Raw genomic sequence first — 26,936 nt, forward strand, 5'->3', positions numbered from 1 at the left:
AAATATTTCAAAAATTAATTAAATATTCACAAGACAATTATATCGCAAAAAATATAAATTTTAAAAAACCAAACAGCAAAATACTCCCAAAAAGAGAAAAAAAAATAAATACACAGTAATCCTAATCCTCATCCTTCTCAGCTCTCATCCCATGTCAAAGCTTCCAACATCCTTTCGTCCATCCTTTGAACCTTAAATCATCCTTCACTTTCATTTATGACTTAGTTACGATCGAAGAAAAATATTAATTTGGGAATTGATTGAAAAGAATTTGAAATATTTTTCTATCAATTCTCACTTCGAGTGCATGCTTGTTTTTCTTAATTTTGCTTCTGCTCTTTTTTCTTATAATTTTTAATCCTTTATGTTGTCCTGTTCTTTTAATAATTTCTTTAACTATATAGCTAATAATTTTAAGTTGTAACTTTAGTTTAAAAAACAAAAACTGTTTTATTTCAAAATAGCAAGTAAGAAAGTCTACACAGTTATTGAAGATGTAATTTACATTAGTCTCATACATAACAAATTTATTGCTTATTATGTCATAATATAAAATTTCTTTTCAAAAATTGTGTTTATCGTTGTGCTTTTTTCATATAGAGCCCATGTATTACAAAAATTATCATCAAAAACATCAAAGTAATAGAGGTATTATAAGACTGCTTTGAGACTAGAATGTTACATAAAAAGAGATTCGATTTTATTTTATATTTGCTCCACTATACAAAAAGACTTACAACTAACATTAGGTTCTAGAAATCTAGTGTAATCGAATTTGAAACAGGAGTTAATTGGTTTTAAGTGTTCTACTTTAGTTTGATTTTAAAAACTTCCACATTCTTATTTCGATTTCATGAAATTTCGTGTAAAGGTGAAATTAAAAACAAATTTTTAAGATTGCATACATCAAAACAAAAGAGCTGCCGCTCGAACTTCTAATCTAGTAGAATAATGGAATTCTTATGTGGGTCAAAGATTAATGAAAATTAAACCCAAAGTTTTAAACACATTGAGCCCTTCCCGACATTTTATCGTATTTATTTTGTCGCTTACGATAAATTGGCGGAAAGGGCTCGACATATTGTTAACATTTTTGCCTAATAATACCCAAGCAAAGACATTAAAGAATTTTCATGAAAAACTTAATTATGTCAACTTAATTTTACATACTTTACATACACTGCTAACTACTAGGATGAGGCCACAAACTTCTATACCCAGAACCGTTTATTACCTTTAAATAGATACTTATTTCCCCATTATAAATTTATAAAATCAAAAAGCATATTGAAAACGAGCGATGGAATTACCAAAGGTTAAAAAATAATATTCTTAAAAGGAAATAGCCATGCATAGCGAACAGCTTCGATTAAGCTGCCCTTATCTCAAAATTGTCTGCCACCTTCATAAACTTCACGAGATGGCCATGAATATGGTGGCCATGGCAAATGTTCCACGTCTTTTGATCGAATCCAACTTTTAACAACCCTAGAAGTGTCGATGGAGGCATTGTTTTGTTGGAAACTCTAAGGCATTGTTGTGGACAAAAACTGCAAGTTGATTGCGCCATAGTAGGTTATAGCTTTCCACACTTTTACAACTGGCGTTCGGATATAATGTCTTGTCTAAATAAGCTTATCTGTATTGTTTCTGATTTTTACCATATTTTTGTTGATTAGCAAGATAATTGCTTGCTTCTGTTAATTCTCCTTGCTATTTCATGTCCTGAGAGCGGGAAATTCTTTTGGGAAAGTTAACTTAATTGTTTCATTGCAAAAACTACAGCGACCAAAAAAGCCAACGGAAAACTATATTTCCACTGATCACAATAAATTCTTGAAAAAATGTATGTTTCTTTTAAGGTCTTTCAACTACTAGATATTCAATACAAAGGTTTTTAAAAAGTCATGTGAGCTCCCGTATGGAATGATTCGTAATGGCCTCATCTTTGTTTCTTTTTATAGACTTTCTTATTAATTCATTATTTGATCTTGGGAAATTTCAACATTCGTTTCCAATTAGCCCTTCAATTTATGAATTTATAATGGGGTAAAAAGTACATATTTATTCAGAGCTAGGAAACGTTTTCGGTAGAAAGCGAAAATTTATTTCAAAATGTGTGGCCTCATTCTAGTAGTTGGCAGTGAACCAATTAAAAGGCTGTTGTTGCTTGGAAACACAAATGCTTTCCAAAAATGAAAATTTTAAATTTTGTTATTTTCGAAATATCGATATGATATGGGTTAATAATTTCAAAACCAACTATTTCGAACTTGAATTGCCATAGAACTTTCTTTTAATTTTAAAATTTCTTCTAAGTTTCGATAATTTTGATATTATAAAAAATTTCCGAAAATCAAGTCGTATGGATTTTGTTTTCCTACGAAACAAATCTAAAAAGTCTGGTTATAATGGAAAGATTTTGAACATATGTAGTTCAATATTCGCGATGTTAACTTAGAACAAAAAAACACAATCATTTTCGAATTATGGTAAAAATCGTGTTTTTTTAAAGTTTGGCTAAAAATCGAAGTCTCGGAACTAAAATTGAATTCGCATCATTCAAATCCTTCAAATTGGACATGTTCAGACAACATAAGAGACTTCATTTGCAGTCAACTGCATTCCTTGAACGTACATTTTGACCAAGTCAACTAGTTAGTTTTTCAAATGTCATAAACTTCAAATTCAGAACTTAACTTCCCTAACTTCTACCTTCAATTTACGGTACAAAAACTACCAAAAACATTACTGTCTACAAAACAGTTCTCAGGCAAACTAAAAGTCCATCTCAATTTGCACTTCATATTGTAAAGAAATATTACTTATTTCTTTTCCAATTTGACGAGACACCCTTTTACATAAAATTTTAAGTGAAATTGTACGAAAAATTATTGAATCGTAGAGGAATAAAATTCAACTTTCAGTTAATTAAAAAAACATGTTCTATTGTCCTTCTGACATAAGTTGACTGACTTGATAGTTAGGGAGGTTTTTCTTGGCTAACTTTCCAGTCAAGTTTCCAAAAAAGTTGCCTTTGCCATTGGAAGGCAATTTTTTGGCATCTTGCCAATCAAATGTTAGAAACTTGCCTTACTTTCAAGTCCCTTATGTCGCCTGAACCTGCCCACTGTCATAGATTTTAATACATTATATCTACAAGTAAATTGATAATATGCAAAATGACTTTCGAGATTTAAATCACGATAATGAGCAGTTTGTTTAATTTTTAAACTTCTGTCAGTTAGTATTACATACATGTCAAGACATTACCTTTAAAAAACAATTGATAAAGTAACATAAAGCATACGCGACTTTTATCGCGATATTCTATGGTTTGGTTTGGTTAAAGCTTCTAGTAGACAGGACCTCTGCAGTTTTTCCTGCTGCCACCGGCCGAGACCATATCTGAAATCAGCGAGTCGTATGCGTCAATATGCAACTAATTTGAAGTGGTTTCCCTCTCTATTTTATTTTTCGAAAAAGTTTTTTTTTTTTAAAAAAGATGCACTTTTTCTCGGAAACACTGCCACTACGTGCTGACAAACACCTGTTATCACCATTACTATGACTACCTGCAAATGGTTTTCTTTCACGCCAAAAATAAGCCTTCAGTTTTAAGACTATTATTGTAACCATTTGGAAATTTGAAATAAATGTTTCTGCTTTTTTTTTAAATAAACTTAAAGAATTAGGAGACTCCATAGATTCATTAGAGTAACAAGTTTAATTTCGAGTTAGTTGTTTTCAGCTACGTTTTTGAATCTTAGTAAACAAATGTATGTAAGTGTTAAAATGTAATCTAGAATCTTCAACACAATAATATTTATTCAATGGCTAAAAGATTATTGAAAAAAATCCTGCGTTTCCAGAGCCTGGACAATTTCTCCCAGTCAGTATTAATTAGATTCTACCCCGAACCACATTGAAATTAAAAAAAATGAAAAGCTGACAAGTCAAGATTCTGTCTTATGTATTACACTGTGTTGAAAAATTCTATACATTTCTAATTCATAGCTGAGTAACTGTGTTATATCTTCAATAAATATGGCTTATCTATTATAAATCCTGAAAAATTGACTTAATATATAACGACGGGAAGAATTAACCATGGTAATTGCAACCCACCTGATATTGGCCAATAATAAAGCGTGCCATGCAAATGATGATTTTTCAAAACATTCACTTTTAAAGATTTGAGGAGACTATTGTCCATTTTTTCATAGCTTTTCACAAACATTAACGAACTTTTAGATCTAAGGGTCAAAAACTTATACCCCTTTAGTGTTCAACATTCTAATTTGACTGATTTTCTTCAATAATAACCCAACTTTTTAAAGTCTTTTTCTTATATAAATAATCGGTAACATACTAAAATTCATAAAATTCTTGAAAAATGATCTTCACAATGATAAACACAATATTAATATTTTTTAAATTTTAAAATCCAAATAAATTTGTAAAAAACATAACTTAATTTAAAAAAAAAAAAACAGTAAGTACAAAAATATAAACAATTATTTCATTTAAAGAAAACAAAAATCTTCAATATTGTTGTAGAAATATCGCTGAAATGGTCTTCAAAATAAAAACTAATAACAAATTCGCTTGTAAATATGCTTCAATTCCATTTTTTCAAATATTTAAATAAAAAATCATACTTCAAATAAAAATAAGACCATTTCAAAAGATATAGTCCGTGCCGTCCGCTTTAAAGAAGTTCAACTTCTATTCCGCATGATAAATTTTAAGACAAAAAAACTATAAGCTTTTTTTCCAAAAAAATCTAATATATAATTTTTTTCATCCAAAATCTTAAAAACTATTAAAAAAACAACAGTACCACCAAGATGGATTTTGGAACCAACTGACAAAGCCTTCGCTCAAGGATCTGATGCTAAAGTTGAATGCAAAGCTGATGGCTTCCCAAAACCCTCTGTTACATGGAAACGAGCTGTTGGTGAGTACCTCCAATTTCAAATATTTTATAATGTAAGCATCAAAACATTAAATGTTGGTATTTTTGTTTTTGTTTTAAAGGTGATACTCCCGGAGAATACAAAGACTTAAAAAAGAACGATAATATTCGCGTAGAAGAAGGCACACTCCTCATCGATAACATTCAAAAGAACAACGAAGGCTATTATCTTTGCGAAGCTATCAACGGAATTGGATCAGGACTCTCGGCTGTGATTATGATCAGCGTACAAGCCCCACCAGAATTCACTGAAAAACTCCGTAACCAAACTGCCAGACGTGGAGAACCAGCTGTATTGCAATGCGAAGCTAAGGGCGAGAAACCAATTGGAATTTTGTGGAACATGAACAATATGCGATTGGACCCTAAGACCGACAACCGATACACAATTCGCGAAGAAATCCTATCCACTGGTGTTATGTCAAGCCTTTCCATCAAACGTACTGAACGATCAGACTCTGCCCTCTTCACATGCGTTGCAACCAATGCCTTCGGAAGCGATGATGCAAGCATAAATATGATTATTCAAGAAGTTCCTGAGATGCCATATGCCTTGAAAGTCCTCGACAAATCTGGACGTTCCGTACAATTGAGCTGGGCACAACCCTACGATGGCAATTCACCACTTAACCGATATATCATTGAATTCAAGCGATCACGTGCATCATGGGATGAGATCGATCGAGTCATGGTACCTGGACACACCACCGAAGCACAAGTACAAAAGCTTAGCCCTGCCACAACATACAACATTCGAATTGTCGCTGAAAACGCCATTGGAACATCACAATCTAGCGAAGCTGTTACAATTATCACTGCCGAAGAAGCACCATCTGGCAAGCCAGCAAACATTAAAGTCGAACCTGTAAATCAGACAACATTGCGAGTAACATGGAAGCCCCCAGCACGTAACGAATGGAATGGTGAAATTTTGGGATACTATGTCGGCTACAAACTATCAAATACCAATAGCTCATATGTTTTTGAAACTGTTAACTTTTTGACCGAAGAAGGCAAGGAACACAGCTTGGAATTAAATAATCTGAGAGTCTACACACAATACTCGGTTGTCATTCAGGCATTCAATAAAATCGGAGCTGGGCCAATGAGCGACGAAGAGAAACAATTCACTGCCGAAGGCACACCAAGCCAACCACCAAGCGACACTGCCTGCACTACATTGACATCACAAACTATTCGCGTTTCATGGGTCAGTCCACCACTGGAATCAGCAAATGGAGTAATTAAGACTTATAAGGTTGTGTATGCACCAAGCGATCTGTGGTATGGTGAGTATTGTAGTTTTTTACATAAATAGTTAGCAGTGGGACTAAGAAGCAAATTTGGAAGCCAAATGATTTTCTTGAAGTAGATTAAGGGGTTGAAAATTATATAAAGAGTTTATTGGCTTTTTCATTACAAACGATGTTAAAAAGTGAACCACTCTTAAGCAAAGCTTTTGGTTTCTTTTTTGTTCAGCCAAAAACCCAATTAATTTAAACATTTTCTTTTTAACTGGCAAAAAGTTGTTAGTATTCTCCTATTCTATAAAGGTTTTCAGCGGAACTCATAAAAAAATGATTCCTTTTTCTGTTCAGCTGCCAAAAAATAAACTTTTTAAACATTTTTATATTTGTATTGATTTCTTGTGCATATGCTATCCTTTTAAGCAAGTTGTGCCAAATTCACATTTCAACAAATTTATTTATTGCCTGGCAGTGCATTAAATCGCAAGAAGGCTTGCCAACGTTTATGCTGAATTCCTTGAGAAACTGTAATAATTGCGAAAAAGAAATACAAATAAACATCCGCCAATAAACTACAAGAAAGATCAAATTTTGCAAAAAATTTGCTAAACTTCTGCAGTGTCCTGCGAACTCTTTTTTCCCTTAAAATTGTACATCTCAAAAATCCATTGAAATTTAGATGAAACCAAACGTCACTACAAAAAGACTGCATCCTCTGACACTGTTTTACACGGCTTGAAGAAATACACTAACTACACAATGCAAGTTTTGGCTACAACTGCTGGAGGTGATGGTGTTCGAAGTGCTCCAATTCATTGTCAAACTGAACCAGATGGTAAGTTTTTAAAACGTTAACATCACTTGAGTTATCTTAACATCAATTTGTATCCCCTTAAAAATTAAAATAGTTCCTGAAGCCCCCACCGATGTAAAAGCCTTAGTTATGGGTCATGAAGCTATCCTCGTATCATGGCGTCCACCAGCACAACCCAACGGTGTCATTCAGCAATATACTGTATATTCTAAAGTCGAAGGAGCCGAAGGTGAACCAAAGAGCAAGAAAATCCCACACTATCAAATGAGCTTAGAAGCAAACGAATTGGAAAAGAACAAGCCATACGAATTCTGGGTTACTGCCAGCACAAATATTGGAGAAGGTCAACCCTCAAAGAGTATCGTTGCCATGCCAAGTGATCAAGTTCCTGCTAAGATTGCCTCATTCGATGACACATTTACTGCCACATTCAAGGAAGATGCTAAGATGCCATGTTTAGCTGTTGGATCACCTACACCTGATATTACCTGGAAAATCAAGGGAATCGAATTCACACCAAATGACCATATGCGATTGTTGCCCGATGGATCACTTTTAATTAAATCAGCTACTCGTCAAGATGCCGGAGAATATTCGTGCCATGCTGAAAATTCTATTGCCAAGGACTCGATTACTCACAAATTGATTGTACTAGCTCCACCTCAATCACCACAGGTTTCAATAACTGCAACAACAACTGATGCCTTGACTGTCAAATTGAAGCCCCATGAAGGTGACTCAGCTCCACTCCATGGATATACATTACACTACAAACCAGGTGAGTGAACTAAGTTTTGTATTCATTGAAAAAGTAGTGCTGAATGAGGTCTTTTTAAGAATTTGGCGAATGGGAAACTGCTGAAGTATCAGTCGAAGCTCAAAAATATACAATTGAAAATCTCTTCTGCGGATCAAGATATCAAGTCTATGCTACTGGATTTAATAAGTAAGTTCTCCTTTCCTTTAAAACTTTATTCAGCATTGAAATATTCGTTCTTGAACAGCATTGGAGCTGGAGAAGCCTCTGACATTCAAAACACACGCACAAAAGGACAAAAACCAAAAACACCAGAAAAGTCACGATTCATTGAAGTCTCATCGAATTCAGTAAGCTTACATTTCAAGGCATGGAAAGATGGTGGTTGCCCAATGTCTCACTTTGTTGTTGAAAACAAGAAACGCGACCAAACCGAATGGAATCAAATCTCAAATAATGTCAAGCCCGATAATAACTACGTTGTCCTAGATCTCGAACCAGCTACATGGTATAACTTACGTATCACAGCACACAATTCAGCTGGCTTTACAGTTGCTGAATATGATTTTGCTACATTAACTGTAACTGGAGGTAAGTCAATTGTTGTAAATAAATAAAAAAAAAAAATTGTATAAATTGTCTACAAATTTAAAATTGCTTTTGTATATTACGTACTTTATTGACGAAAAAAATAATGAAAAATGGAAAAGGATTCATAACTCATTACTATTTAAATTGAATGAAATTGGTTGTTAAAATTTATTTTTGTAAGCACATATATTTTCATGCACAGCAAGTATTCAGCCTTAATTTAAGGTATTTTTCACATTTAGAAAATTGCACTATATCATTATAATCATGCATTCAAATCAAAACTTGTATTTTAAGGGATTTTTAATTTTGAATTTTATTCAGCTATAGTTAATATAAAGCTTGTTTAAAGTATTTTCAATTTGTTTACTTTACTCAAGCTTACAAAAATTATGTTAGCATTGATCTATTCCGATGCTTTTTAAAATAACAAAACAATGTTAGTTACATTCCAAAAAGCGTAAGTCTCTAAAAATCATAAATTAAAACGAAATATTTATTCGCCTTCCATCTGTTACTTGCTTGTTTGTTTTCAAAAAATTATATTCAAAAAACCTTTATTTATGAATCCTTTTCCATACAGTATACAAATAACAACAATACATTTTTTTTTTGAAAATAAAAATCAATATATAGTTTGAAATAAAGATTTTTGTTCCACCTGCTTTTAAATAGTAGATCATTGCTTTTTCATGTTGAATTTGATTTTACACTTTTATCTATAATTCGGTTCTTGATTTTTCTTTTTATTTATTAAACAATAAAAAATATTGTTTAATTTTTATTTTCGAAAATATTTCTTTTTTAAATTTTTGTATTTATTGAATAAAATTACAATTTAGCTTTGTTTTTTAATTTTCTATTTTTATTTCTTGTACATTTTTCCATACATGTTGTTTCGAAAATCAAAATTTTTGTAGAAAAAAAACAAAACTATTTTTGTACATAAACAAAATTGGCAAAATTTATTTTTTTTTGATCAAAAGAAAAAGTAATACATTTATTTTTGAAAAGAAAAAAAGTATTTTAATTGCGTAAATGCAATTTGTTTTTCCCACAGAACTACTTTTATAAATATGCATACAAAAACAAAATAAACTGTGAAAACTTTGAAAATGAAATAGTAAAGTGTAAACGAATGTTGAAATTTTTATTTAGATTGTTTCTATTTTTTGTTTTTATAATTTATTTTGTTTTACATATAATTTTAGTTTGAAAAAATCAAGAGTATATGAAAATGCTCCATTTTTTAATTGACCCCACCTTTAAATTAAATTAGCTAGTGTTGTAAAAGTAAAAAAAGTTTTATTTATTTGATTTTGTTTGAATTTTGATTTTTTAATTTATTTTTGTATTCATTGGTAAAATGCACATAAACAATAAAATCATAAGTACATAGAAAATGTAATGTGCCCAAATAAATTAGAGTCGTCGTTTTTTATTTAGTCCCCACTGTATAAAAATGTGTGTGTAATTTGCAAGTACCACTGTGTACAGAAAATATTAAAATAAAATTAATTTAATTTTAAACGAAATAATTAATTAAGCTACATTTAAAAAATAAATAAAATATTATTCGAAAAGATGGTGTCAATAGATTGAGCATTTAATAATAGTAATAATAAATAATAAGTAATTAATAAATGAAATAGTTTCTGAATTTGAAGATGAATCAAAATTTCAATCATGATTAAGTTTTTCATATGCAAATTAATAACTGAAAATAAATAAGATCAAACATATTTTTACAATATCATTAGACCACGGCAGAGTTTAATAATCCCTCACATTGAGTTTTAAATTTTAAAATAAGAAAAGGAACATTTCGTAATATGGCTTAATTCTTATTTATCCGATGGATCCTACTTTGTACTTTTCAATGGTTTTTATTTATTCCCACGATCTTATTATTGTTTTCAAAACTGTTTCAAGTACTCCTGATTGTAAGGAATTGCAATGTGATCCTAACTCGTTTTTTGACTTGTGTGTTCGTTTCGGAACTGTTTGTTTCATAACGTTGATAAATGTAAAACTTATGAGCTTTACGAGAAAACTTTCTGTAATTTGATAGAGTATGATTCTCCCTTGTTTTTTTTTTTATGGAAAATTTAAATTTTCGCAACACATTACCTCAATAACTAAAGTCTATATCAATTTTTGTTTGGATTACAATTTTTTGATCCTTGTGAAGCAACTTATTATAAAATTTGTTTGAATACGATTTTCATGTATGTCCACCAAATTTTACTTATCATAAATCCAAACTGCCACTGGTACAAAAAGTTTCCTGTTATTTGGACTGAGATGGTTAGAATGGGCTTATTCCTACGATATTTCATCTTATCAGCACAAACTTAAAATTATTGATATGACAAGTCTTGGAAGCAGACGTTCTTATTTATGTTCTGTGAATATTGTAAATCTATAAATGGAAATATTGACTCTTTGTACCTCTCTTTCGTGTCAGTTCTAATATTCCCCAAACAAAACTTGGAATCAAATGAATTTTTTTTATATTGTGCGCGTACTAAAGGGGTTATAAATACCCTTATAATAATTAAACACAGTGTGAGCAATTAGGAAATGAGAATAGGATTAGAATGGAGAAACCGATACACATTGTAATGAGTGGAAAATATTGAGTCAGGTAAAGCATTCCACATTCGCGTAGTGCGGCTAAAGAGAGAATCTCTGTACTTAACAGTACGTCCGAAATAGGGCTCAAGGGTAAACTGATGGGCTTTCCTAGCAGTACGGGTATTACGGTTGAATTGTTTAAGGGAAGGAATGCAACTGGCAATGACAGGCATGAGACCTTGTGGCGGGCGGTGTTCAAGAGAAGCAAATGTCCCGGTCAGAGAACGATCTTCTATCATATTTGGAGCTCTTTTTTCAATTCCAATCAATATCCAGAAGACTCAAGTACGTTATTGGAGCTCCAGCCCAAATATGTACTCCAATTTAGGACGAATACAACTAAAAACTTAGCCGCATTTTTGGCGAAGTCAAATATGTGATCACTCCACGACAAGTGGTTTGTGATGCCTAGGACTAATAGTTGTCCTTTTTCAAATCAAATGGGGTGGCGCAACAGTCCGTTGTGAACCAGGGCCTAGTGACTTACAACTCTCAACCATTCCTGTGTGCGAGTACTGTTGTCAGGAATGGGAGGGACCTACAATTTAAGGCCGAATCCGAACGGCTAGTTTGAGAAAGCACTTTTTCATGACAAGAATTACTCTTGAAGGATTTGTCAATTCCTCGCAAGAGGCAGTACCCGCGAAAATTATTTTTTTTAAATTAAGGTGGCACAGGCAGGGATTGAACCCAAGACCCCTTGCATGACAGTCCAACGCACTAACCATCATGCCACGGGTACTTAGTTGTCCTTTTTACAGAAATGAAAAATTAAGGATTGTAGTAAAAAAGTTAAAATTGGTTTGTCTTTGCCGACAGAAAATATTCCAGGAGAAGAAGCATTATATTGTATAGTTAAATAAAAGTGACTTCAATTAATAAGTTAAATTATTTGTTTTAAATAATTGTTTGTGTCCTAACTTAAAAGAATGCAATAGAAGCTGCGCAAAAATAGACAAAAATTTAATATTACCAAAACTTAATGGTTCAATAATTTTTGGATAGAATAATTTTCATTTAAATTTTTCAAGTTAATGCTTAATAGAAGTCGCTAGTGTCAGATCGAGAGCTTGATGTACTTCTTTTTTTGTGTTCATATAGTAGCTAATTCTCACGTCTAATATATTAAACATGTAAAGATCAAGAGCTCAGTTATGTATCTATATTTCCTCAAGGAGATTCCAGAGAGAGAGAGCGATAAAAGAAATTAATAAGCTAACTTTTTGACCTTTTAAACCTTTTGCAATCCCATGCATAATCGAATACTTTTTGTTTGTCTAATAGAACTTCGTTTCCTTAACGTATTATTTAAAAAATTGAGGCTTACATCCCACACATGTATCCAGGTTTGGATTAGCCTTTTTCTTCTTACGGCAGCTCATTTTTCTAATTTAACTAGTGCGCGTTTCTGGTGTGTTAACAACTATTAAAAAACAGCTAAGACTTTTTTAAACAGCTTGTATGTTTATTTTTTAAGTCCATCCATCTGCAATGTGCCTCTATCTGTAACTAAAGGATAAATAAGTTCATCTATGGTTCCTAAAAAAAGTCTTTTGCAAATTTAAAACGAAAATGAATGTCTTGCGTATATTAGTTTGTAGACATCAAGGGCAGGAGTTTAGGATGTTTTTTTAAGACTATTGTAGGGAAAACCAGCTGTGGCTAGCTCGAATAAGTTCCAGCCGAAAGGCCCAATTTTCAACCACTTTTTGTAGCAATTGGGTCGTATTATTTGGCCGTCAATTATCTTTCTTATCTACGTAGAAAACGACTTTCTATAACCCCACAAAAAAATGGTCCAGCGGTGTAAATTCGAACGATCTTGGGAGGAGGTTATGCAACAGGCCTCTCACTTTGCTCACAAATTTTCCTTCAATAAATTGAACCAAACGATTATGATGGTACTAAATTTATACGATTTGCAAAGGTTGTTTAAAATTAAATCTATTTACCAAACTGAGCATAACTTAAATGGTAGCTGTCAAAAAGACTAACTCTTGAAAAAGTATTGCCAGAAGTCTAAAAAACACCCATTATTTAGATAGACAGACATATATACAAGATATATACAAAAAATGAGTATTTCTGCTTTAAAATTAGTTTTGACAATAACTTTAAACTTAGTCTGTCAGGTTAAAAAGAACGTTTAAAAATATAGAAGCTTAGGAAGTAGATTAAGTTACATACATTATGTTATGAAAATTCGTTTATAAAAAGATTGCGATATTTAATTGAAGGTTTTAAGAAGAGTAATATAAGTTTGAGTACTAGTAGCCATTAAGAACGTTGAGAAGTTGAGAATGAGAAAGGATGCCGCTGCCAAAAAATTGTCTTCTGTACGTTTTGAATAATGGGCAGGTTCCAATGAAGTGCATGGTATTTTCCGATTCATCCATATTACATAATGTACATATTTTATCTGTATCTCACTGGAAAGCTCTTCGATTGATGTTAATGAGCCCGCAGCGAGCTTTAAAAATTATGGAAATAATATCACGTGAATTGAAGTCATCAAAGTAGTTCAGTATGCCAGAGTACATCAAGTTGCAATATTCATCGTGAAATTGAGACTTGTCTCACTAACTGTAAATTCAGTCCAGTGTTTTTCTTTCATTTTCAGTAAGATAATGTTAGGCAAGCTGGGCCATTCAAGTAGATTCATGTCAAAAGAAAAATTTAACGAACCATTCGGTAAACCTGTTTCAATGCGCAGAGCATAGTTTGGCCATTTATCGGGAAGTAAAAAGCATCTTTTAAAATGAAGAACCGCTGCAACTTTTTGACTTGATTGTATTCACGGTATCCCCAAACTTGAGCATAGTACAACATAATAGCTTTTGAGGCGACATTGTATATTTTTAACTTTGTTAAGTGTTGGACGGTATTGTCTCGCAGCAGTCTCGACCACGTTGCATTGATGGAATTTTTAGATGCTCCCCATCTGTTTCTTAGATGCTCATTCCAAGACATGTTGTAAACACTATCCCAAGATATTTGTATTGATTAGACACCTTTATTTCAGAATTATTGTAAAACCATTTTTCGCACGTCGCTCTTCTTCCACCATTGCGAAATATTACTATTTCCGACTTATCAAGATTTATTTCAAGATTCCATTGAATGCAGTAAGTCTGAATTATTTATGTACATATTTTAGTTCTCAATGAATTTCTCACGAAATTGAAACTAAACGTAACAAAATCTATAGCAACTATTTAGCTTCCAAATGTCAAAAGGTATAAGCTAAATATTTTTTACCTTAAACGTTTAACGTTATTCTGATTCTCAAAACAACTAAGCAGGGATCTCGGTCAAATTTTTGCATTTTGTAAACAGTCTTAAAATTTCATGTTACTCTAATTTTAAATCCAAAATAAATATTTTAAAAATTTATAATAAAATAATACACTTTTCGACAACTAAAAAACTCATCATCTTCAAATTCAGATATTTATTTTCAAGAACTCAACTTAAATTTAATTTTCATTTTATTTTGAAATACTTTTTACTTATTTAGCATCTATATTATTTCTGAACACATTTAATTGTCTTGATTTTCTTAATATTAAATTGCAATTAAAAGTATTAAGAGCAAATATATTTTTATTTTATTAAATCAAAAAAAAGAAAAAAAAAACATGGGGAAATTTTACAATCAGATAATACCAATTTGTTCCTGAAACAACCAAAGTTATTTAAAAAACAAAATATTAATAAATAAAACTACATTTAAACAAAAAAAAAAATAATTAGAATTTATTTAAATTATTAAAAATTTAGTTACTTTTAAAATATTAGTTTTGTTCGTTAATGTTATTATTATTATTACTTTTGTATTTTATTAATATTAAACAAAACATAATTTTTAATACAAATTATTCTTAAATTTAACTCAAACAAATTAAGTTTTAACTTTAAGTTTTTTTAATGATTTAATTTTATTTATGGTATGGTATTTAAAAAAAAAAAAACCAATTGTGTTAACGCTGTTCAATTTTAGCAGTAAATCATATCATATTGTGTTGTATTTTTATTATTCTTTTAATTCTTTGTTCGTGAATCATAATAGTAGTTACTTTTTGCCTTGAAGTTAAAACTTAAAATTTAATAACATATTAAATATTAAAAACCAAAAGCAAATAAAAACAAGAAAAACAAATTGCATTCAGTAACTAAAATTAAAATATATTTAACCTACAACCTAATTTGTTTGTTACACAAAAGTTTAAACAAAAATTTAGTGCCTGGCGTTAAAAATGTTATCGTTACATCTCATTACATTTTTCACTCTTGTTACTCTCATAGCAGTTTATCTGTTCCTTGAAATCTTTCACTTTTCTTATATTAAATTTTTGTTTATAAACAAAATAAAATTTAAAAAAAAAACAAAGTTAACTATATATAGAAAAAATGTTTATTATTGTTATTGTGTATTTGGTATTTTTAATTCAAAATCAAAACAAAAAAATGGTACATTAGTGTTTTTTTAAAAATAGAAAGAAAAAAAGAACAAAAGACAAATTACCTTTGGTTGTTACAGGGACAATCGCCCCCTCGCGTGAATTACCCGAATTAACCGCCGAGGATACTATTCGCATCATCTTGTCGAATTTAAATTTAATTGTACCGGTGGTAGCTGCCCTACTTGTTATAATCATTGCCATTATTGTTATTTGTATCCTACGTAGCAAAGGCAATCATCACAAAGGTATTACCAAAATAAAACTAATCAACTCGATATTTTTTTTCTTCTCTTTCTCGTTTTGTTGGTTTCTTTCTTCTTCAACTGTGTTTTATATAAATGGTTTATGTTTTATGAAAAACAAAATTTTTATTAAATAAAAAAACACACTACAACAAAATATACATCAACAAATATTTAAAAAAAAAAAAAAACAAAAACTTACCAATGCATCGTGGTAAAAAACATAAACTTAAAAAACTATAAAATGAATGTGTGCCTGTTGTACGATATTTAAACAAACAAATCCAAAATCCAAAATTACAATACTCCTCGGAAATCATGATGAACGCAAAATGGCGACATTGCGAAAAATAAAACAAAATTGGTACGTATTTAGGTACTGTTGCCCCATTGGACGATGGCATTGGCACTGCGAATATCCATACAAGGATCCGGATGCCAGCATGGATGCCAGAATGGTTAGATTTGAACTTTATGGTGCCATTGATTGCAACATGCATTGTTGTTGCGGTGGGTATACTAGTTGTGTGTGTAGCGCTATCAAGACGAAGAGCTGATGACATGCGTGGCGGACAAAAGGATGTTTACTGTAGGTCGAATGCATTGCAGCTTAAAAGAAAAGCATTTTATTATTTTTAAATAATTTTATATTTTTTTATTTTTAAATATTTTATTCATCATAATTATAAACAAAAAAAAATACTTTTTATATTACTTAATTAAGCGTTTTATGATTCTGTTTTTGTTGATTTATTTTTAAAAATACTAAAGTTTTTTTTATACATCTGAGCGATGGTGTCAAAGGTTTCTTTTTTTTTTAATTAAACTTATGTTGCTTAAGAGTTCCTACGATAAGCTTTAAAATTACAAATATTCATCATGGGCCATTATTATAAATTAATCTAAATAGAGACTTTTTTAAATTACAAAAATGTCAGTCTTGTGCGAAACAGATGCTTAGGTTGAAGTACCTGTCTAGGATGAAGGCACACATACATAAATCTTGAGACTTTCTTCTCACAGGTCTCAATAAAACAAATTGAAGTTCTTAACGAAAAGTAAAATACTTATAGACTAGATGCTTGCAATTGATTAATAATAATATTTATGTTATACCCATTTGACAAATAAAAAAAAATCAATTTAAAACCCAATCAATTAAATCTGGGGTTGTTTTGGAAATTTTGTTTTTTAAATACTTAAAACTCGACCATTTCATCAGTTTCTATAATTTCCTTAGAACCCGGTGTGAATATATTTTTGAGTTTTAAATATCGGTTTTTTAAAACAAAGTTCTAACAAATAACTTACTTCTTTCTACGCATGACTTATGACATTATATTCTGATATTCTATCAATCACACATACACTTAACACAAAGTTTCTTGGACGCGGCCCAAAAATGTGTTTTAATGGTCTCTAAAAGATGGTGACAAAATCAAAATATCATAATTAATATATTTACTTATTTATCTATACTCAAGGACATTTTTGAAAGTCATGTTTAATAGGTTTTTATAAAATCTTAATACAATGTCATATCTTTTAAGTACGTAAATATAGCGTACCAGGCTGTTAAAAGCTACATTTAACTTTCTTCCGCTGACGGAATAGCTCTCACTAATAACATCCGCACTCTTATAGGCGTAAAGGATTGTGTTGCCCACATGATTCGTCTTACTTACAGCTATGTTAATGATTTTTCCAGTTTAAATTCAGTTGAACACCATTTCTAGATTCTTAGTGGTTTCAACATATTTAGTTAGGAAGTTTCGTAACAGCATCGGAGGAAAGCAAGAAAGGGCCACAAATTTCTTTGAAATCATAAGGCTTAGAGATTTTGTAGGATTCAATACCGGACCATTTTTATGTGATCAACATGCAATTTTTTATAGATCTTCGGTAAGACAGCTTACACCTTGCTCTATAAGCCCAAATGGGCAGCTCAAATACATTTGCACATCAACCTCATACATGTGGATTAATCTATTTCTTACAATTGATAGTAATTCATTGAAATAGAGTGAGAATAACACGGGACCCAGAATCGAACCTTTTGGAACACCGCTAAATATTAGAAGAAGTTATGTGTATCTTAACCTTAAATTTATATTTGCCAGAGCTAAAGTGACAATTTCAGTTAAAAGATTTGTGTGTAACACTCCGCATTTCACAGTGGTCAAAATAGAACGATCTTCGCATTAACCCTGTCCAATGAACATCCCTCTCCTTCTATCGCAAAAACTTTGACCTATCGGGTTTAAACCTGTTGAAATTATAAATCGCACCCTCACTTGGGATGACCACCTTAATAGTGCCATTGGTAAAGTCTATGGAAATCTCCGCCTTCTTCAAGTCACTCCAAATTTCATCCCGACCAAAACTAAACTAAACTGTTACTTGCCAAGGCCCTTATACAACCAACTGTGCTGTGAAATCTTTTGTAAACTAGACTTTGACTAGCCGCAAATTGAATGTTGATTATAACAATATTGCCCGCTATATTTATAATCTACGTCGTTATGATCACATATCCATTTTTGTGGTGCGGATTTCTGGTTGTAGCCTAGACAGCTTAATAAAATAAATAAGAAACATAAATTTTTACTTTTCAACTATTTGGCAAATAATTGATGTTAAAGCAAGGAATGGCCTTACTATTTAATTTGGACTCCTACCTACATATGAAAGCATTCTGCAGATGATATTTTTGTTCGTACAACTAAACCGTATGAGATTCTTCATTGGATAAAACTTGATGAATTTGTTTGGCACGATTGATCCATTCCTTAGTTAAAAGTAGCATTTCCAGCCACAAAGTAGAAAGCACTTAAATAATAATACTACTTTTATTAAAGTAATAAAATCATTTATTTTGTAAAGGGGTCATATTTAATAACGCAATACGATCAGATTTTTATTCAAGGACATTCTATATATATTATAAAAATACTCTCCGTATAACGTGCAAAAATTCAATATCATTTAAAATGTAGATATGTAAAAATGTTCTTCTATGTCAAAAAAAATATTGTTTGAAATCATATTTTGTGTGGTCAATAAATGAATTTTCTAATAGTATATTAAATTCTGGTGGCATTTATTTAATACAAAATATTACCTTAACTCTTTCTTTAAAGAAGTAAAAAGATTTCTAAACCGTGTTTCAAACCCGCAAATATTGAGAGTCTAATGAATCAAAGTTCTATCTCAAACTGAAATCTGTATCAAAGCTCTTAAACTTGATAACTTGACTTGATGTAGAAATGAGTAACAAATAAATCTAGTTCTAATTTTACAATAAACCGAGTTTTACACATTAGAACATTGTCAAGAAATTGGTCGTAAGAGTTTCAATTTACACAACAATTTCGAACTCTTTAAGCTTGAAAAAATTGATACTCCATTTATTTTTCAGAAAATGCCTTAAGTTCTAAATTTGACGTTTATTTTCTCATTTTTTGATTCAAATTGAGGGTAAATGGAGTTTTTATCCATAGAAAAAAGTCTAATGAAAGTTCGTTCATCAGCTCTTTTGTTTTTGTTTAAAATTTTATATTAGCTTTTTTGTTCATTGTGTTTGAACTTTACAAAAATAATAGCAAATACCAAAATAATGCAAAAAATCATCACCATACATATTTCTCTCAATTTATTGAATTATTAATTTACAATTAATTTAAACAAAAAAAAGTATGTTTAATTTTAACAAATTGTTTTTTTTTCTCAATTTTTAAATAACTTAATTTTTGAGTATATTTTATAATGACATCATCGCTTTTGTAAGTCAAATTATTTATTATTTATTCATAAATTTGGTCGACGGTATACACAAATAGTTGTATACCCAACAACAATTTTATCACAAAAATCAAACAAATAAGTATAACATTTTAAAATCTTTTTATCAAAAAGTTAATACAATATTGGTGTTTGTATCAAAATTAATATTTAGCTTTCTATTTCCATTTACTTATTTATGAAATTTTTGCATTTACATAAGTATTAAAATATCCAATCAATAGATAAAATACAATTAAATGTCCTATTTTATTATGTAAATAAATATATATTATATAAATATTGTTACAATAATTAGAGCATGCTTGTTTGACGTGAACCTATCTATACGAGTAAATATTGTTATAATAATAACACTTACATCACTGAAGAAAACACACACACTCACACACAGACAGTAACATAAAACATTATATTTCTTCTTCATACAAATTTGGTTGGTTAGTTATTGATATGTTTTTTTTTTATCTATGTATGTGTCAGCTATTTTTTTTACTATTACTTATTGCTTTGTTGCTGAATTTGTTTAAATATAAAATTATAAATATAAAAACAAAGTAAGTACTTTTATATTTTTAGCATCTTAAAAAAAAAAATAACTATATAAACATATTTATAAAATGTATATTTTTGGCAAACAAATTTTATTTGAAATGAAAAAAAATGTTGGTAAACTAAAAATTATTAAACTCCAATGAATTAGAGCCATTTCAAAATATATAAAAATATGTTACAAGATGTCGTTATTTGCACTTAACATAATACTTAAAATATACTTTTTTCTAAAGTAAAAATCAAATAATACTATTCTGAAGGATTTTGGGGTCCTAAATTCTAATCTCGATTATCCTAAGAGGAACCAAAGTGAAATCTCCATAAGGCGAAAAACCACGGTCTCAGCACTTTTGTTCGGCTAAGAGAGAGTTGTCCGTCTTTGTCCCTTTCCGCACCCAGGTGATAAGAAAGTGTTAAATTAAGAAATATAATACGTTATAAATTGATGCCTTAATAGTTGTTTGAAAATTTTCGGTGCTAATTTTCAAGTTTTTAAAATTTTGTATTTTATACAACAATCTATAGAACTCTCATGGAACGTAAAATTTTACTAAACTGACAATTGAGTTGGTGGCGCTGGAAACTCAAGTCTATAAGAATAAGTTCTTTAATGGCTTCCCAGATATCGCTTCGGCCGTTTGTGTCCATGAGAGAACTATAGATTATAGATACATTGTACAGACATAGGGACGGTCTCCAAAACCTGCTTTTAAACAAACTCAGTGAAAATTGAATTTTAAAATTTCGTAGTATTATTAATATACAATTAATTATTATTTTATTTATTAATATAAAATATTTAACAGAATTAGTTAAACAGATTTACATTCATGGCTTATAAGCCGTTTGCCAAAAATGTTTAATTATATGAATTAAATGAATTAAATAAATAAATAATAATAATTAAAAAAATAGTTCAAATATATACCTAATATAAAATGAAAGTTTTCGGAACACAAAATAGGCTTTTAGTTTTACAAAATTTATCATTAGACCGAGTGTAATATAAATTCATGTACATGTTTCTATTCGTTAGAGCCTAGAAAACACTGCAATTGTAAAAAAAGCTTTTATTAAAATGTAATCCTCGGATTTCCTGTATGATTGGACAAAAAGCTAAAAGTTATCAGCTTGATTAAGGTTACATAGTAGACAGTTCGGATGCAAATCATTTCTGTGCGGTCTTTAGTTAAGATTAAGCATTTCAACTCGTATTTAAAAGATTAGACTTATCTCACTGACGTTTACTCGTTTTAAAAATAGTTTTCATATCCGGGGCATAAGTTCAACTTAGAGTAATCTGTTCTTGATTTCGTCTATAATATAAGTTATATTCTGATGCCCAATCATACCATTCTTAAAAGGATGGTGCCTTCCTCGTTGAGCTGTGAAAATAATCTTTTTCTGAATATTGTTTTATTTTTATTCAAATATTTTATTTGATCAGTTGAAAAAATATTTTTAAAAAATGCATAATAATGTAATTGCTATGAGCTTTCAAAAGAATTTTATTTAATTTAATTCAAAGTTGTAGTTCTGCAACGAAGAATTAAATATTTTTCAAAAATATGTGGTGGAAAAAGGATTATGACAAAATATATTATGAAGAAAAAATAAGTTTGAAAAGAAAATTAAACAAAAATTAAGGCATTATTTAATAGAAAATGAAATTTTCGTTGCCATAAATAGCTTTCTGCAATCGGCCTGGCATAGATTTTACCAAATTTTGGAGAATTTTCGGAGAAATTTCCTTCCAAAGGCGCGTTCTTGTCAAGCATGGACTCATTTTTCGATTTATATAGGAATACACATTTTCCATCATGTTTAATTCGGGGCTTTGAGGTGTCCAATCCAATCTAGTGTTCTTACACCCACTTTCCTTAAAAAATTAGTTATCATCTTGGGTTTGTGACGAGGTGCTTTGTTTTGCTGCAAAATGAACGACTGTCCTATCAATGTATCACCACAACTAAAAGCGTAATTATTTAAAATATCCAAATATTGTTGTTTGTTCATTATTCCAGTCATTAAAGCAAACCCATCCCCTCGTTTACACACAGGTGCTATACTTTGTTTCGCATTTTCCTAGGGATTCTGCAAACAGTTTCCTTTTTTTGATCCGTGGTACTCAAAACAGCTTTCATCATTTCACAATACTTTTTCCAAAAATTATGAAGGCTTCTGTAATAAATCTTTGGGAAACTGCAGGCGTTTAAGCTTGTTTGTTTGAGATATTTGGTGTATTGTTCTGGCTATGTAAGTAGCAAAGTCAGTCTCCTTCAAACGATTTCTTACACTCCTTTTTTATTTCAATTGCTACAGATTTTGGGGTGTTCAGCACATTTTCTTCAAACTTTTTGACCATTTAACGGCCCTCTTTCTTGCGTGGTTGCCTTGAACGTGGAACATTTCGTGTGGATCTGTTTCTGTTCTACTTATTTATTTGGTAATAGACGGTTTGACGAGGAACTTTATATAGTTTGCTTAACTTTTCCACCGAAACACTCCCATAATACTTGGTCATCATCTCAATTCTTAAATCTTGGCTAACTTCCGACGTTTTACAACAATCAACTAATTGTTTGTAAATGTCGTCCAACTTAATAAATTTTATTAAAAAGACACAATAAAATAGGAAATTCAACTATGATAGCACGCGACACGAAAAAAACTGCAAAGATTACGATTTCAAAATACTTTTTCCAGTTAGTTATGGCTCAGTGTATTCATTTAAAGGGTCCCAAAAAGAATGTATGAGAAAAATAAAATATTTCTGTATTTTAACGTTGCCTAGGTGTTTGGTTTTTGGTTTTGAGTAGCAAAAGATTCCCGTAACATTTCTCAGTTTACCATATCAAGTGGTTTAGCATGACAAATAGTATTGTCAAAATATTTTTTCTGACCATTGTAGGTCTCCGCATGACTTTAACAATATTGCATGCGTTAGCTTTAAAGTTTGTCTTTAATGAACTAGAGGCAGGCCTGATTCGATGTAGATAGCGTGATTTGGTGTGTTAGAGGGGAGTCTTAAAATACGTTTGAAAAAGTACCGATTGAAAAATTCGATTACTTCTAATTCCTTGTATTTATAAGCTTCATTAGCATAAAAGAGAAAACTTTTGATAGTTGGTTTTGAAAACGTTTGAAAACAAACAATTCCTAGCTGCCTTTACTTCCTTCTTTTCATTTTTAAAATCAGCACCAACATTTAAGTAATGTGTTATAGTAAATCCTATGTATTAAATATCAGTCATTTCTTCTATGTTTGAGCCGTCAAGGTGCAAGTTGCAGTTAGTCCTGTTACTACTGTCCTGTTTTGGGATCTTAAAAACATGATCTTTAATTTCGTAGTATCAATTTAAAGGACCCAAGTATCGCAATATGGTTTTAATTTATTAATAAGGCCTGCAAAGTCTCTGGACTATCGGTTCGAATAGCAAGACCATCTACATACATATATAAGCACTTTGGTAAGGACATCTCCAAACATATTGTATTATATATAAAATAATGTAAGGTACCCTATATAAAAATAATATTCATTATTAACAAATAGCAACAAGAGTTTTAAAATCTTATATATTTTGATAAAAATCTATGATTTGCCAAAAATATTATTTATATTTATTTAAAATTATATCTATCATCTTATGAATGTCTCATCCCCATTAATAAATTGGCACAAATAAAATTCTAAGATAAAAACAAAACAACAAATCAAATAAGAAGAGTAATTTGCGATAATATATAGTCAGATAATAATCAGACAAAATATCAAAATTAACCAACCAACAAATAAAACTAAATAATCAAACATTTCTTTGTTTTTAATTTACACAAAATTCGGTTTGAAAACGAATAAAACAAAAAACAACATCTGAGTACAGTAAATTCTATTCTCTATAGTTTCAATGTGTGTAAACTTATCTTCTGTCTTCTATGTTCTGTCTTCTATTAATTTCCTCTTTTAAAATCAACAATTCTTTCTTTTATTTATTAATTCAAATTTATTTATTCTAGAAGATTTTTCCTCTAAAAATTTGGAGGAAAATTTAACCTCTTCTAAAAACACAGCAAAGATGCTTTCATTATCGCAAAACAAAATACAAATAATATTGATGAATAAAATCAAAAATATAATCACAGCACCATCATCAATTTACTTTTACATTTAAAATTCTTAAATAAAATTTAATTTATAAACAAATTAAAAAAAAAATAAATGCACCAAAGTAAAACTTATTTGCAAAAGATTTTAAGTGAATTTAAATTTATTTATAATACTAAATTTATTCATCTATTTCCAAATTAAATGTAAGTGCACCAAATTATTAAAACTTAAAAAACTAAAATTTATTTGCACAATTTTTTTATTAAGAAAAAATGGATTTCTCCAAAAAGTAAGAAAACGAAATTGTTAAAAACTGGAAACAAAAACAGAAAAGTAAAATTAATTTTTGAGTAAAACAAAAAGTAAAACAAAATGGTAAAAAAAGCATCTTCAGCCACATTTATTGAGAATTCGATATCATATATTAATTCTAGACGATGTAGTTTACAATCAGACAATGGGACCTGGAGCTACTTTGGACAAGAGGCGACCAGACTTGCGTGACGAATTGGGTTATATTGCACCACCAAACAGGAAGCTGCCACCCGTACCCGGATCCAATTACAACACTTGCGACAGGATTAAGCGAGGTACAGTTATAAGTAAGCATCAATTAGCCAAATTTAATCAAATCTAAAGGACAATATCTACAAAACTTTCGTTTCGTTTTTTTTATATTTTTCTTGTTTATATAAAATCAAAAACCAAAATCGTGTGGTATTTTTAACACTGCTCTGGGAATGTTCACTTGGAGTAAATAATGGAGTTTCCATTTTGGAATTTCTTTGTTTTTTTTTTCTTTCACTATTCCGATTTTTAAAATTTTTCTCATATAGAATCTGTAGTTGGTACTTTTTTGAAATTCTGAAAAGCACTCTTAATGTGTTTTTTTAACTTAAAATAAATTTATTATTTTATATTATTTTTTTCTTAAATATATTTACTTTGTTAGATGTGTGTCCTTTTGATATAAATGTGCTTGCTTTTATTGTAGTATTACGTAATTTTATAACTTTTTAAAAATATTATTTTACAAAAGTGCCTTAAGTTATTCTTTTATTAAATTCGTATTATTTATTTAAAAAGAAGCCTTGTAGAAATGTTTAAGCTTTTAAGAAAAACACCTTATTGACTTCATTACCGTAACTTTAAAAATTGAGGTTTTCTTCCACTATTAAGCTTTGAATTCACCAAAAACAATTTTAACATTGTCGTTTCTGTAATCCTGGAGTGAAACCTTTTTATTTTTTAATAAATATCACACTCAAGGAGGTTTTTGATACCCTTAATATGCCATAAGACACAGTGTGAGCATTAGAAAAGCGAAAAAGATGGTTTGAAAGGAGATATCAATGCACATTGGTGTTGAATTCCTGAATATTGCAATGGCTGAGAAAGACAAAGTGTGGTAAAGCTTTCTGCATTCGCGTAGTACGTCTGAAGAACGGATCTCTGTACTTGAAAGTACTTCCAAAGCTGGGTTCGAAGGTATACTGATGAGTTTTCCTGAGGGTCCAATATTTCGGTTAAATTGCTTGAGCATAATCCCTTGAAGTAACGGTAAAAAGGGTGAGACAAGAAACTTTACGACGGTGTTCAAGCTACGTAAACGATTCGACCATGATATCCGAAAAACTGAATTTAAATGCCCTACGTTGAATACTGTGCAAGAGACAGCTTTGGACGTACCATATATAAGTTTTAAAGATAACAGCCAGATCAGAAGGGAAGCCAAGTTCTTACATCTTGTGGCATTTTTGGCGACAACGCGTATGTGATCCTTTCAAAAGAGTTAATTGAAGACACGTACCTATAATCGGTTTTCAGTTGCCTTGATGAAAGTGTCACTCATGGATAGTAGCAAAGGTGGAAAATTGTGTTTTAACTACAGTAAGCAGCATTGAGTTTTCGACTCACAAAATTCTTATGGATTTTTAATTCCTCATTTAATAATGCTGTCAAGTCGGTGCCTTTCTTCTTCAGCGAAGAAGGTAATTATGTATATATAAGTAGATGTTTCAGAGAGGAGATCATTAATAAAAACAAGAAAGAGTGTCGGAGATAGAACACAGCCCTGAGGGATACCAGCATTTATTTTGTGTTTCTCAGACTTGATAATATTTATTGCATTAAATGGACCGAAATGTAATTTCTAATCCAACGAAGAGGGATTTATCAAAACTGAAGGCACGTAGAAGAAGAAAGCCTAATGCCAAATGCTTTAGAAATTTCAAGTGCAATAATCTTACCTAGGAGAATTCTTCTTTAACGATCTAAATCATATTAGCATAATCAGCCTCTCACGTTTCGTAAGGGGCTCAAACTGGTTCCATTGAGCCTAGGAAAAAGCCTCAAGATTCATGTGGCACATTGTGATCGCAATTAAACTGGCCTAAGTGTGTCCGTTTCCATCTTGAACAACCACTATAACCTAACCTAACCTACCTTCCAAATAATGTTCAACTGGCCGGTGAGATAAACCATGAAATCAGCAGGGGTGCTATTGCTACGAACGGTGTACTGGCGGTCATTAAGAAGCCTTCGATCTTCGAGATATTTCCTGAAGAAGAAATACTCTTCAGAACAATAGTGGGATGACATCCAGGCCAGTGTGTGTGTGTAAGATGTTCTAGAACTCTGGTTACTACCTCCAACGTTAGCATAGTCCCCCACGCTGTCGCCTATCATAAAATGTACTACAAAGGACTTAACTGTCTGGTTTCTCTTCGGTCATGCGAGC

General features: G+C 30.6%; 1 protein-coding gene across 25 annotated transcripts in view; it reads left to right on the forward strand.

Moving 5' to 3' along the window:
• Nucleotides 1–26,936, forward strand: part of LOC129941495 (cell adhesion molecule Dscam2) — a 259,928-nt gene that overhangs the window by 215,768 nt on the left and 17,224 nt on the right. For 18 of the 25 annotated variants that reach the window (XM_056050163.1, XM_056050146.1, XM_056050154.1 and 15 more), the window contains 8 exons: nt 4,841–4,960; nt 5,041–6,267; nt 6,905–7,060; nt 7,134–7,817; nt 7,877–7,985; nt 8,044–8,387; nt 16,106–16,318; nt 24,631–24,798. In XM_056050163.1, coding sequence (XP_055906138.1) covers nt 4,841–4,960; nt 5,041–6,267; nt 6,905–7,060; nt 7,134–7,817; nt 7,877–7,985; nt 8,044–8,387; nt 16,106–16,318; nt 24,631–24,798 — 3,021 coding nt within the window. Of the gene's footprint in view, nt 1–4,840; nt 4,961–5,040; nt 6,268–6,904; nt 7,061–7,133; nt 7,818–7,876; nt 7,986–8,043; nt 8,388–15,564; nt 15,733–16,105; nt 16,319–24,630; nt 24,799–26,936 lie in introns of all 25 variants that reach the window. The other 7 variants (XM_056050158.1, XM_056050160.1, XM_056050151.1 and 4 more) reach the window with 3 other exon arrangements.

The sequence above is a fragment of the Eupeodes corollae genome, chromosome 1 (genome assembly GCF_945859685.1).
Source record: "Eupeodes corollae chromosome 1, idEupCoro1.1, whole genome shotgun sequence".
NCBI lineage: Eukaryota > Metazoa > Arthropoda > Insecta > Diptera > Syrphidae > Eupeodes > Eupeodes corollae.